We start from the raw sequence: 14,771 nt of genomic DNA on the forward strand, positions 1-14,771 counted from the left end.
TTACACATACAGAAGTTTCAAAACAATAAAGACAATGTCTTTATTGTTTTGAAACTTCTGTATGTGTAATATATATATATATATATATATATATACAGTGTTGTAACAATTAACAAATGGTTAAAGAACACACGGGAAAATAAATAAGCATAAATATGGGTTGTATTTACAATGGTGTTTGTTCTTCACTGGTTGCCCTTTTCTTGTGGCAACAGGCCACAAATCTTGCTGCTGTGATGGCACACTGTGGAATTTCCCCCAGTAGATATGGGAGTTTATCAAAATTGGATTTGTTTTCGAATTCTTTGTGGATCTGTGTAATCTGAGGGAAATATGGTCATACGTTGGACAGGAGGTTAGGAAGTGCAGCTCAGTTTCCACCTTATTTTGTGGGCAATGTGCACATAGCCTGTCTTCTCTTGAGAGCCAGGTCTGTCTACGGCGGCCTTTCTCAATAGCAAGGCTATGCTCACTAAGTCTGTACATAGTCAAAGCTTTCCTTAAGTTTGGGTCAGTCACAGTGGACAGGTATTCTGCCACTGTGTACTCTCTGTTTAGGGCCAAATAGCATTCTAGTTTGCTCTGTTTTTTTTGCTCTCTCTCTCTCTCTCTCTCTCTCTCTCTCTCTCTCTGCATGCTGGGAGTGATTGGTGCATGCTGGGAATTGTTTGAGTGAAGGAGTGTGTGTGTTGTGGAGAGTTAGATATTCTCAACTTTCTTTCGGTTTGCTATTTCTTGGTGGCATTTTTTGGTTTTCTTCTGTGCATGATTAAGGTTATTATTTTTTTGTTGTGGTAGAATGAAGTATTTTGTTTTTCGTATGGAAATGACCCTGATTTTGGCCTCAGGCCGAATGGGGATGGCAGCCCGAATGGGGATGGCAGCCCGAATGGGGACGCCGTCCCTGTCACTTCGGCACGGCTTTAGGTGTGTTACTGAAGCTACTGTCACGGTGGAGGAGTTTCTGGTCGCCGTAGGAGAGAAGGTAGGCTATGAGAATATTGCTTATGCATCCCGGATGAATAAAGCTGTGGTGGTATTTCTTAAAGAAGAGTGTCTTGTTGATCGGATGGTTGAGCATGGTGTACTTCTTAAAGAAGAGCGTCTTGTAGACCGTCTGGTTGAGCATGGTGTACTTCTTAAAGAAGAGTGTCTGGTTGATCGGATGGTTGAGCATGGTGTACTTCTTAAAGAAGAGTGTCTGGTTGATCGGATGGTTGAGCATGGTGTACTTCTTAAAGAAGAGTGTCTTGTTGATCGTCTGGTTGAGCATGGCGTACTTCTTAAAGAAGAGTGTCTGGTTGATCGGATGGTTGAGCATGGTGTACTTCTTAAAGAAGAGTGTCTTGTTGATCGGATGGTTGAGCATGGTGTACTTCTTAAAGAAGAGTGTCTTGTTGATCGTATGGTTGAGCATGGCGTACTTCTTAAAGAAGAGTGTCTGGTTGATCGGATGGTTGAGCATGGTGTACTTCTTAAAGAAGAGTGTCTGGTTGATCGGATGGTTGAGCATGGTGTACTTCTTAAAGAAGAGTGTCTGGTTGATCGGATGGTTGAGTATGGTGTACTTTTTAAAGAAGAGTGTCTGGTTGATCGGATGGTTGAGCTTGGTGTACTTCTTAAAGAAGAGCGTCTTGTAGATCGTATGGTTGAGCATGGTGTACTTCTTAAAGAAGAGTGTCTGGTTGATCGGATGGTTGAGCATGGTGTACTTCTTAAAGAAGAGCGTCTTGTAGATCGGATGGTTGAGCATGGTGTACTTCTTAAAGAAGAGCGTCTTGTAGATCGTATGGTTGAGCATGGTGTACTTCTTAAAGAAGAGTGTCTTGTTGATCGGATGGTTGAGCATGGTGTACTTCTTAAAGAAGAGTGTCTGGTTGATCGGATGGTTGAGCATGGTGTACTTCTTAAAGAAGAGTGTCTGGTTGATCGTATGGTTGAGCATGGTGTACTTCTTAAAGAAGAGTGTCTTGTTGATCGGATGGTTGAGCATGGTGTACTTCTTAAAGAAGAGTGTCTTGTTGACCGTATGGTTGAGCATGGTGTACTTCTTAAAGAAGAGTGTCTGGTTGATCGGATGGTTGAGCATGGTGTACTTCTTAAAGGAATGTTTATTCAAGTTACGCCGCTTTTTTCTCCGTCAACAAGGGTAACGATTTCAAATGTACCACTGATTATTCCAAATGAGCTATTGGAGCGCGAGTTATGGGGCTTTGGGAAGTTCGCCAGTTCAATTAAGGTTGTCCCGTTGGGTTGCAAACACCCGGCGTTGAAACAGGTTATGTCGTTTCAAACACCCGGCTCTGAAACAGGTTATGTCGTTTCAAACACCCGGCTCTGAAACAGGTTATGTCGTTTCAAACACCCGGCTCTGAAACAGGTTATGTCGTTTCAAACACCCGGCTCTGAAACAGGTTATGTCGTTTCGGCGACAGGTGTTTATGTTTTTGGATTCACCGGAGCAGACTTTAGAGTTATTGTTTAAAGTCAAGTATGACAATAGACTGTATATGGCTTATGCTAGTATGGGTAGTCAACAGTGTTTTGAGTGTGGGGATGTTGGTCATAAGCGACATGCTTGCCCGAAAAGGGAGAAGGCCAAGGGAGGGGCGCAGGTGGTCATCGTAACGCCTGGGCCCACTGATGTAGGGAGAGGTGGGCCGACAGAGGTAGAGCAGCCACAAGCACCTGTTGCTGAGGAACAAGTTATCCGTGTTGAGGGCACGGGGTTGCAACTTGTATTAGAGGGAAAAGTTATGCTACAGAAAAGTATTGTTGTAGAAGGTAAGGATGTATCTGAAGAGCCAGTTCCTCAGACTGGTGAGCAGGTGCCCAGTATGAGTGCTGGGGTAAAGGAGGGGGTTCATGTGGAGCTAGGCTCCCAGGTAGTGGAGGAGATGCCCACTGTGAGTAACGGGGTACAGGAGGGGGTTCATGTGGAGCTAGGCTCCCAGGGAGTGGAGGAGATGCCCACTACGAGTGCTGGGGTTCATGTAGAGCTAGGCTTCCAGGTAGTGGAGGAGATGCCCACTACGAGTAATGAGGTACAGGAGGGTTTTCATGTGGAGCTAGGCTCCCAGGTAGTGGAGGAGATGCCCACTACGAGTAATGAGGTACAGGAGGGTTTTCATGTGGAGCTAAGCTCCCAGGTAGTGGAGGAGATGCCCACTACGAGTGCTGGGGTTCATGTGGAGCTAGGCTCCCAGTTAGTGGAGGAGATGCCCACTATGAGTAGTGATGTTCAGGTGGGGCTAGTCTCCCAGGTAGTGGAGGAGATGCCTGGTACGAGTGATGAGGTGCAACTGGGGAGTGCTGAAAGGGATGTGGTAGAGGGGAGTCAGTTGTCTGTGGTCTCAGCTGAGGATCAGGAGAATGATATGGATATCTCTTTAGATATGACAGCTGCTGGTGAGGACTCAGTTTATGATCTAGAGGAGGTAAATGAGTTTCTGGATCAGACTTTTGGGAAATCTGTCAAATTGGCAGATTATTTTGATGTTGATAAGTTTGTGAGGTCAGCTGTGATGTTACAGAAGACGGTGGGGTTAGACCAATTGAGTGAGAAGAAGCGGTTTCGCTTGAGGAAATGTATTATTGCTGTTGCAGCAGCAAAAGGTGGTGGGAAACCTGTTCAGGTTAAGAGAAGAAAAAAAAATAATGATGATGATCATGCTTCATAGGGTGTCTTTTTTCTCGTTGGTTTCTCTGTGGTTTCTTCTGCTTTTCTTTTCTCTTTTCTATATGGAGGTACTAAGGGTAGGTTCTCTCAATATTAATGGGGGAAGGGACAGGAATAAGAGGGCTTGGGTATTAGAAGTAATAAAACAGAAAAAGCTTCATGTAGTTTTCTTACAGGAGACACATAGCGATGAGGAAAATGAGGTTGACTGGGGTATGTGGTGGGAGGGGCAGCATGTACTCAGTCATGGTACTAATTTCAGTGCTGGGGTGGCAATCTTGTTTTCCTCAGGCTTAGGGGTGACTGTGGTATCTACAACAGAGATTGTCACGGGTCGGGTTTTATTGGTCAAGGTGGATGTTATGGGGTTTTTGTTTGTTTTTTTGAATGTTTATGCTCCGAATGAGGGTACAGAGCGTATTGCTATATTTGATCAAATAAAGAAACCTTAAGACAGTGTGATCAAGAGGGGTGTATGGTTTTAGGGGGTGACTGGAACTGTACAGTGGATTTTACTGTTGATCGCACCGCTCAAGAACCTCACCTGCGGTCAGCCACTTGCCTGTCTGGTCTATTAACTGAGTTTGAGCTTTCTGATGTGTGGAGAGTAAGGAATGCAAAAGTTAGGCAGTACACATGGCTAAAAATTAATGAAGGTCGTGTCAGTGCAGCAAGGTTAGACAGGTTGTATGTATCTGAGCAATACTGTAGTAGGGTTGGAAAGTGTGCCATTACTCCTGTGGGTTTCTCTGATCATCATATTGTTACTGTTGATATTCACTTGTCCTGTCCACAAAGGTCATCGCCTTACTGGTATTTTAATGTTGAATTGTTACATGATGTCATGTTTTGTGACAGATTTTTGTTGTTTTGGGAAAAATGGAGGGGTATAAAAGGGAATTTTGAGTCCTTGAGACAATGGTGGGAGGTTGGGAAGGCCCAAATACGAGTATTTTGTCAACAGTATACTGCTCTGTCTCAAATTGAAGTTAAAGAGACTATCTAGGCCCTTGAACAGGACATCAAATCTATTGAATTGAAGCTGCTCACTCAGAACGACCCTGGACTAGTCATGAACTTACAGGACAAGAGACATGAACTGAGGTCGTTTCTGCATGAAAGAGTGAAGGGTGCCTTGATTAGGTCTCGTTTCGCTTCCCTCAAGGATATGGATGCTCCTAGCGCTTTAAAAAAAAACCTAGGACAGTCGAAATTTCAACGCAAACAGATGGTCTGCCTTCGTCTCCCTGATGGGAAGGTGACCACGAATGATATTGAAATGCGTCAACATGCCATGGATTTCTACTCGTCCCTTTATAAGGCGGAGGATTGTGACTCTTTATGTACTGAACAGTTGTTACACGGTCTTCCTCAATTGGGACCTGAGCAGAGAGTCGCATTGGACGCTGACATTACACTGCAAGAGCTGTCCACAGCAGTTATGCAGCTCTCAACAGGCCGAGCCCCTGGCATCGATGGTTTACCATCTGAGTTTTATAAGCACTTTTGGGGGTCTATTGGGGAGGATTTTTATGAAGTGCTGTGTGAATCTTTTCATGAGGGTTCTCTTCCTGTATCCTGTCAACGTACGGTGCTTTCACTGTTGCCAAAAAAGGGGGATTTGGCTCTCATAAAAAATTGGAGACCTGTTGCTTTGCTGTGCACAGAATACAAAATTGTTTCTAAGTGTCTCTCAAACAGGTTGAAAGAGTATCTGGGATTGTTGATCCACAAGGACCAGTCCTACTGTGTACCTGATCGCTCAATTGTTGACAACTTGTTTCTGATAAGAGATGTTTTAGACATTTGTAAACTGTCTGATGTAAATGTGAGTTTACTTTCGTTGGATCAGGAGAAGGCTTTTGATCGTGTGGACCACCAGTACTTGTTTAAAACAATGAAAGCCTTTGGGTTTGGGGATGTTTTTCTGTCTTGGGTGAATTTACTGTATGCTGGAGCCTCGTGTATGGTGAAGGTTGGTGGTGGCTTGAGTTGCCCCATCCCTGTCGAAATGGGCATCAGGCAGGGATGCCCAATTTCAGGGCAGTTATATAGTCTGGCGATTGAACCAATGCTTTGTTTTTTAAGAGCGAAGCTTACTGGTTTCTCTGTGCCAGGTGTAATGAAGGGTCCCACGATAGCACTGTCTGCGTATGCAGATGACGTGATAGTTTTTATTACAGGGGGTGAGGATGTTAAGGTTCTCTCAAACACTTTAAAGGTGTATGAGGGGGCCTCCTCAGCTAGTCAATTGGGGAAAGAGTGAAGCGCTGTGGGCAGGTCAGCTCCAGATGGGGTCCACTCCACGGTTACCAGGGGGGCTTCAGTGGGGCAGAGATGGAATTAAGACTTTGGGGGTTTTTCTAGGCTCCGATGTCTTTCAGAAAAAGAACTGGGAGGGTGTAGCGGAGAAAGTGTGTGCCAGACTGTCAAGGTGGAAATGGGTGTTGCCCCAGCTGTCCTGGTAGCTAATAATCTTGCTGCTTCTACCCTGTGGCACAGACTAATGATTTTACAGCCACCAAAGGGTCTGATACAAGAGCTTCAGAGGACCCTTGTCAATTTCTTCTGGTCTGGACAACACTGGATTAAAGCTGCAGCCCTGTACCTGCACGAGGGTGGGCAAGGCCTGGTGGACATTTCCTCTAGGATCACGGCTTTCCGGCTCCAAGCAGCCCAGAGATTGTTGAACAGAGACTGTTCTAGCTGGGTCGAAACAGCCTACATATTGATGAGGAGAGTGGGCTGTTTGGGCTTAGACAAGCACCTTTTCCTCTTAAAGCTGGAGGGGGGTGATTTGACTGGCCTGACTCCATTTTATGAGTCTGTTATGCAGGCTTGGGGAGTCTTTGTCAAGTCCCGTAAGGCCGGCACACCACCAGGGATGTGGCTTTTTGAAGAGCCTCTTTTTCATAACACTGCCATCCAGTCCCGTGTTCTGGGTTCAGCTAGCCTACGTTCATGCCTGTTAGGCGTGGGGTGTACCAAGCTGGGTCATTTGATGCGGAGCAGGAGCTGGGAGAAAGAGCGGGGATCATCTCGCCTACTGAGGAAGGTCGTCGATGAGGTCTGTGACTCCTTGCCAGTGCTTAATCTGCATTATGTGACTGATACTTCCAATTCTGATCGGTGGAAGGAGGGTCTGAATTATGTGTACCCTGCACTGATTGTTAGTGCTGCGATGGGGGCATTTGAAGAGGACGTGAGGATGCTGCTTTCCTTCGATACCCTGGAGCTGGGGGAGTTCAAGGAGGTGGGAAAGAAGGCCATGTACAGAATATGTGTAAAGGTGTCCCATGCCACTTCCCTGGAAGGGGTAAAATCGACGAGGTGGGCGGATGTTCTTGGTCCAGGTGCCTCTCCAAAAGGCTGTTGGCGATCATTATACAAACTGCCTATTGATAAGAGGACAGCTGACCTCCAATGGAGGATAATACATGGAGCTATAGCCACTAACATGCATCTGATACACCTGGATCCTACTGTTGGGGAGGGGTGTCCATTCTGTGCTGAGTCTGAATCTCTGGCACATCTGTTTTTACTGTGTCCCAGGTTGGTTGGGATGATTGAACTGATCACTGATTGGTTCTCAAGGTTGGGAGAGGTTTTCTCATCCCAACTGTATATATTTGGGCCAAAGTACAGGTTCAGTCAAAGGGGTGTAGTTGTGTTGCTTAATTCTGTGTTAGGGGCAGCAAAATTAGCGATATGGAAGACCCGAAAGAACAGCATTCGGGGACAGGGGTCTGTGGATGTGGTGGGAATGCTGGAGGGAATGTTGGCAGCGAGACTAAGGGTTGAGTTTGCCTATTATCAACATGTCAACAATATTGATCTGTTTTTGAGTATATGGGGTATTCAGAAGCTGTTGTGTGTAGTTACTGTGGAGAAGGAATTGGAGTTGTGTTTTTAATTGATGTGTAACTCTGGTTTTGTATGAGTATTTATTGTGTGGTGGGCCCCCAGACCCAATAAAGAGTATTTAAAACTCAAACTCTCTCTCTCTGTCATGTATTGTCATGTTGTGTCTTGTCTCTGTCCTTTCCCTTCACCCTGTCTCCCTCTGCTGGTCGTTGTTAGGTTACCTTTTCTCCCCCTCTTTCCCCCAGCTGTGCCTTGTCTCCTCCTAACCACCTCGTCACCCCTTTTCCCACCTGTTCCCTTTTTCCCTCTGATTAGGTCCCTATATCTCTCTCTGTTTCTGCTCCTGTCTTTGTCGGATTCTTGTTTGTTGTGTTTCATGCCTGAACCAGACTGTCGTCATGTTTGCTGTAACCTTGTCTTGTCCTGTCGGAATCTGCCGGTCCGTCTGAGCCTACCTATGTTTGGTAATTAAAGAAGCTCTGTTTAAGTTAATTCGCTTTTGGGTCCTCATTCACGCACCGTAACAGAAGAATCCGACCAAGAATGGACCCAGCGACTTCGGATCCTCTCCACTCAGCCGTCGGGATCCAGGGAGCGATGCTAGGCAGACACGAGCAGGAAGTGTCTGCTGCTCGACATGCCGTTGAGACCCTGGCCACCCAAGTCTCCAACCTCACAGAACAGGTTCACCATCTCCGCCTCGATCCACCGGCCACTTCCAGGGCTTTCGAATCTCCGGAGCCCAGAATCAATAACCCGCCGTGTTACTCTGGGGAGCCCACTGAATGCCGCTCGTTCCTCACCCAGTGTGATATAGTGTTTACTCTCCAGCCCAACACTTACTCCAGGAGCACTGCTCGTGTCGCCTACGTCATATCTCTCCTTATTGGACGGGCTCGTGAGTGGGGCACGGCAATCTGGGAGGCAAGGGCTGAGTGTACTAACCAGTATCAGGACTTTAAGGAGGAGATGATACGGGTTTTTGATCGATCTGTTTTTGGGGAGGAGGCTTCCAGGGCCCTGTCTTCCCTATGTCAAGATAATCGATCCATAACAGACTACTCTATTGAGTTTCGCACTCTTGCTGCCTCCAGTGGCTGGAACGAGCCGGCTTTGCTCGCTCGTTTTCTGGAGGGTCTCCGCGCAGAGGTAAAGGATGAGATTCTCTCCCGGGAGGTTCCTTCCAGCGTGGATTCCTTGATTGAACTCGCTATTCGCATTGAGCGACGGGTTGATCTTCGTCACCGAGCTCGTGGAAAGGAGCTTGCGTTCTCCGTTGCCCCCCTCTCCGCATCACTACCATCTTCCTCCGCCGGCTCGGGTGCTGAGCCCATGCAGCTGGGAGGTATCCGCATCTCGACTAAGGAGAGGGAACGGAGAATCACCAACCGCCTCTGTCTCTATTGCGGTTCCGCTGGTCATTTTGTCACTTCATGTCCAGTAAGAGGCCAGAGCTCGTCAGTAAGCGGAGGGCTACTGGTGAGCGCTACTACTCCTGTCTCTCCTTCAAGATCCTGCACTACCTTGTCGGTCCATCTACGCTGGACCGGTTCGTCAGCTTCCTGCAGTGCCTTAATAGACTCTGGGGCGGAGGGCTGTTTTATGGACGAGACCTGGGCTCGGGAACATGACATTCCTCTCAGACAGTTAAAGGAGCCCACGGCCTTGTTCGCCCTGGATGGTAGTCCTCTCCCCAGGATTCAGCGTGAGACGCTACCTTTAACCCTCACTGTTTCTGGTAATCATAGTGAAACCATTTTTTTTTAATTTTTCGTTCACCTTTTACACCTGTTGTTTTGGGCCATCCCTGGCTAGTTTGTCATAATCCTTCCATTAATTGGTCTAGTAATTCTATCCTCTCCTGGAACGTCTCTTGTCATGTGAAATGTTTAATGTCTGCTATCCCTCCTGTTTCCTCTGTCTCTTCTTCACAGGAGGAGCCTGGTGATTTGACAGGGGTGCCGGAGGAATATCACGATCTGCGCACGGTGTTCAGTCGGTCCAGGGCCACCTCTCTTCCTCCACACCGGTCGTATGATTGTAGTATTGATCTCCTTCCGGGAACCACCCCCCCCCTGGGGTAGACTATACTCTCTGTCGGCTCCCGAACGTAAGGCTCTCGAAGATTATTTGTCTGTAGCTCTTGACGCCGGTACCATAGTCCCCTCCTCCTCTCCCGCCGGAGCGGGGTTTTTTTTTGTCAAGAAGAAGGACGGGTCTCTGCGCCCCTGCATAGATTATCGAGGGCTGAATGACATAACAGTGAAGAATCGTTATCCGCTTCCTCTTATGTCTTCAGCCTTCGAGATCCTGCAGGGAGCCAGGTTTTTCACTAAGTTGGACCTTCGTAACGCTTACCATCTCGTGCGCATCAGGGAGGGGGACGAGTGGAAGACGGCGTTTAACACTCCGTTAGGGCACTTTGAATACCGGGTTCTTCCTTTCGGCCTCGCTAACGCTCCAGCTGTCTTTCAGGCATTAGTCAATGATGTCCTGAGAGACATGCTGAACATCTTTGTTTTCGTTTACCTTGACGATATCCTGATTTTTTCACCGTCACTCCAGATTCATGTTCAGCACGTTCGACGTGTCCTCCAGCGCCTTTTAGAGAATTGTCTTTTTGTGAAGGCTGAGAAGTGCACTTTTCATGCCTCCTCCGTCACATTTCTCGGTTCTGTTATTTCCGCTGAAGGCATTAAGATGGATCCCGCTAAGGTCCAAGCTGTCATTGATTGGCCCGTCCCTAAGTCACGCGTCGAGCTGCAGCGCTTTCTCGGCTTCGCGAACTTCTATCGTCGTTTCATCCGTAATTTCGGTCAGGTGGCAGCTCCTCTCACAGCCCTTACTTCTGTCAAGACGTGCTTTAAGTGGTCCGTTTCCGCCCAGGGAGCTTTTGATCTCCTCAAGAATCGTTTTACATCCGCTCCTATCCTTGTTACACCTGACGTCTCTAGACAGTTCGTTGTCGAGGTTGACGCGTCAGAGGTGGGCGTGGGAGCCATTCTTTCTCAGCGCTCCCTCTCTGACGACAAGGTCCACCCATGCGCGTATTTTTCTCATCGCCTGTCGCCGTCGGAACGTAACTATGATGTGGGTAACCGCGAACTGCTCGCCATCCGGTTAGCCCTAGGCGAATGGCGACAGTGGTTGGAGGGGGCGACCGTTCCTTTTGTCGTTTGGACTGACCATAGGAACCTTGAGTACATCCGTTCTGCCAAACGACTTAATGCGCGTCAGGCGCGTTGGGCGCTGTTTTTCGCTCGTTTCGAGTTCGTGATTTCTTATCGTCCGGGCTCTAAGAACACCAAGCCTGATGCTTTGTCTCGTCTCTTCAGTTCTTCAGTAGCCTCCACTGACCCCGAGGGGATTCTCCCTGAGGGGCGTGTTGTCGGGTTGACTGTCTGGGGAATTGAGAGGCAGGTAAAGCAAGCGCTCACTCACACTCCGTCGCCGCGCGCTTGTCCTAGGAACCTTCTTTTCGTTCCCGTTCCTACTCGTCTGGCCGTTCTTCAGTGGGCTCACTCTGCCAAGTTAGCCGGCCACCCTGGCGTTCGGGGTACGCTTGCTTCCATTCGCCAGCGTTTTTGGTGGCCCACCCGGGAGCATGACACGCGTCGTTTCGTGGCTGCTTGTTCGGTCTGCGCGCAGACTAAGTCCGGTAACTCTCCTCCTGCCGGCCGTCTCAGGCCGCTTCCTATTCCCTCTCGACCGTGGTCTCACATCGCCTTAGATTTTGTCACCGGACTGCCTTCGTCAGCGGGGAAGACTGTTATTCTTACGGTTGTCGATAGGTTCTCTAAGGCGGCTCATTTCATTCCCCTTGCTAAGCTTCCTTCTGCTAAAGAGACGGCACAAATCATCATCGAGAATGTTTTCAGAATTCATGGCCTTCCGTCAGACGTCGTTTCGGACAGAGGTCCGCAATTCACGTCTCAATTTTGGAGGGAGTTTTGCCGTTTGATTGGGGCTTCCGTCAGTCTCTCTTCCGGCTTTCACCCCCAGTCTAACGGTCAAGCAGAACGGGCCAATCAGACTATTGGTCGCATCTTACGCAGTCTTTCTTTTCGCAACCCTGCGTCTTGGTCAGAACAGCTCCCCTGGGCAGAATACGCCCACAACTCGCTTCCTTCGTCTGCGACCGGGCTATCTCCTTTTCAGAGTAGCCTCGGGTACCAGCCTCCGCTGTTCTCATCTCAGTTCGCCGAGTCCAGCGTCCCCTCCGCTCAGGCTTTTGTCCAACGTTGCGAGCGCACCTGGAAGAGGGTCAGGTCTGCACTTTGCCGTTATAGGACGCAGACTGTGAGGGCTGCTAATAAGCTTAGAACTAAGAGTCCTAGATATTGTCGCGGTCAGAGAGTTTGGCTCTCCACTCAGAACCTTCCCCTTAAGACGGCTTCTCGCAAGTTGACCCCGCGGTTCATTGGTCCGTTCCGTATTTCTCGGGTCATTAATCCTGTCGCAGTTCGACTTCTTCTTCCGCGATACCTTCGTCGCGTCCACCCGGTCTTCCATGTCTCCTGCATCAAGCCCGTCCTTCGCGCCCCCGCTCGTCTTCCCCCCCCCCCCCCCCATCCTTGTCGAGGGCGCACCCATCTACAGGGTCCGTAGAATTTTGGACATGCGTCCTCGGGGCCGTGGTCACCAGTACCTCGTAGATTGGGAGGGGTACGGTCCTGAGGAGAGGAGTTGGGTTCCCTCTCGGGACGTGCTGGACCGTGCGCTGATCGAGGATTTCCTCCGTTGCCGCCAGGTTTCCTCCTCGAGTGCGCCAGGAGGCGCTCGGTGAGTGGGGGGGTACTGTCATGTATTGTCATGTTGTGTCTTGTCTCTGTCCTTTCCCTTCACCCTGTCTCCCTCTGCTGGTCGTTGTTAGGTTACCTTCTCTCCCCCTCTTTCCCCCAGCTGTGCCTTGTCTCCTCCTAACCACCTCGTCACCCCTTTTCCCACCTGTTCCCTTTTTCCCTCTGATTAGGTCCCTATATCTCTCTCTGTTTCTGCTCCTGTCTTTGTCGGATTCTTGTTTGTTGTGTTTCATGCCTGAACCAGACTGTCGTCATGTTTGCTGTAACCTTGTCTTGTCCTGTCGGAATCTGCCGGTCCGTCTGAGCCTACCTATGTTTGGTAATTAAAGAAGCTCTGTTTAAGTTAATTCGCTTTTGGGTCCTCATTCACGCACCGTAACACTCTCTCTCTCTTTCTCTCTGTCTCTCTCTCTATCTATCTCTCTCTCTCTGTCTCTCTCTCTCTGTCTCTCTCTCCATGTCTCTCTCTCCATGTCTCTCTCTCTCTATGTCTGTCTCTATGTCTCTCTCTGTCTCTCTCTCTCTCTCTCTCTCTCTGTGTCTCTCTCTCTCTCTATGTCTCTCTCTCTCTGTGTCTCTCTCTCTCTCTGTCTCTCTCTCTCTGTCTCTCTCTCTCTCTGTCTCGCTCTGTCTCTCTCTCTCTGTCTCTCTCTCTCTGTCTCGCTCTCAGTCTCTCTCTGTCTTGCTCTCTCTCTGTCTCACTCTCTCTCTGTCTCTCTCTCGGTCTCTCTCTCGGTCTCTCTCTCGGTCTCTCTCTCGGTCTCTCTCTCGGTCTCTCTCTCTCCCTTTAGCAAGCGGTAGAGGATCTCTGCTGTTTCTCTCAGTGATCTAAATAAACACAGAAACACCAGATGTTACTCTCTGGGCATCACACTTCCAGTTCACAGTACTATGCACGCACACACACTTCCAGTTCACAGTACTATGCACGCACACTAGACTATTTTTGTATCAAATCAATTTAGTAATTATCGTGAGCAGACAATCTTCAAATTCCACTTATGTCTCTCCACTGCGTTCTGAATCTTCATAATTCAATGTCACTTATATTTTCCCATAATCAACTGCTCTCAACCCTTTTTCCTTTTCCATCCTTTATCTCTCCTCATTCTGATGTACAACTCTACCTTTGTCAGTCTCACTTTCCCTCTCTCTCAATAATGGCTATTTTTGGCTATACCTCATTTGTCATCCTTACTCTTTCAGCAACTCTCGTTTGCCTCTCCCCGCCCTCTCTCTCTCTCTCTTTCTCTCCCTCTCTAGGCACTTCGTAGTTCTCTCTTTCCCTCTCTTTCTCTCTACCACCCCCTTCTCTCTCTCCCTTCCTCCTTCCCTCTGTGTTGACTCATGGTAGAGACAGGAGACTGGTGCTGGTCGTGTCTGCTGTTGATAAGAATGTCCAGGTCGTTCTCTACTCAGCCCTGCCAAGCCAAACAGCCCAGCCACCCCACTACCGAACCTGGGCCACTGACACACACAGACACACACACACACACACACACACATATTCATGTGCACGCTAGCACACACACACATACGCTAAGCTGCTCTCTCTCTACTCCTTGGGTCAATGTGTCTATCTTCATCCTCCAGCTCTTATATCCTCCTTCTCTCACTCTCTTTCGCTCTACAAGTAAGAGTATTCTGTCTTCTGTCTGCACCTACAACTTTTCCCTTCTCCTTTCCTTCCTTTTCCAGCTTGCTTCCTCGCTCATGATCTCTTTAAGGCGGGACAGCGTGCGAAAGATGCACTCTCTGTCCTCTCCGCTCTCTGTCCATCCCTCACGTTGCCCACCACCACAGTCAGAACAGTAGGGAGACAGGAACCGAGCGATACGGAGATAGAAAGAGAAAAATGGAAGGTAAAGAGGGGAATACAGATAGAACGAAAGAGAGCAAGATGAGCCCTGGTTGAGACTCTGACGGTGACCGTGCCCTATCTCTGTGTGTGTGTGTGTGTGTGTGTTGTGTGTGTGTGTGTAAGAGGCTGGAACCTCTGGATGTTGTCATTCCTCCAATGGGCTTTATTTTCCTAGCTCCAGCGTGTGTGTGTGTGTGTCACTAGCACCAAGCCTACACGGCACCCTGGGAGTCCATGCCACCCTACGGCGGGCAGAGTCACGGGGAACCCTCCATTTATTTAACCAGTCACTAACTCATTTAGGAACACACTCGTCTGTTTGCCTTCCCTCGCTTCTGAGAAGGTTGGTCGTGAACCTTCAAGGTCAGGCCGTGGGTGGGATGACCTTTGGCCCCCAGGGTGTTTCATCTCTGTTCCAGTCCTCCCCAGGATAGGCCTGTGGTCAGCTGCTTTCTGTCTCCCCTCAATATGACTCAGACTAGAGACAAGGGGCGGTCTTACTCCTAAACACACACATATATATATATATATATATATATATAAAACATGACCCGCAATCAATTCA

The 14,771-nt window shown here is 48.6% G+C and overlaps 1 protein-coding gene across 1 annotated transcript in view; it reads right to left on the reverse strand.

The window, feature by feature from the left end:
- The window catches only part of LOC110531175 (semaphorin-3G), a 76,333-nt gene that overhangs the window by 16,800 nt on the left and 44,762 nt on the right, over positions 1-14,771 (reverse strand). Inside the window, exons 5-6 of the mRNA XM_090184306.1 lie at positions 9,630-9,637; positions 7,222-7,250 (exon numbers count right to left, since the gene is read on the reverse strand). Of these exons, the coding sequence (XP_090040432.1) occupies positions 7,222-7,250; positions 9,630-9,637 (37 nt within the window). The remainder of the gene's footprint in view (positions 1-7,221; positions 7,251-9,629; positions 9,638-14,771) is intronic.

The sequence above is a fragment of the Oncorhynchus mykiss genome, chromosome 9, assembly GCF_057628025.1.
Source record: "Oncorhynchus mykiss isolate SJ-2025 chromosome 9, ASM5762802v1, whole genome shotgun sequence".
Taxonomy (NCBI): Eukaryota; Metazoa; Chordata; class Actinopteri; order Salmoniformes; family Salmonidae; genus Oncorhynchus; species Oncorhynchus mykiss.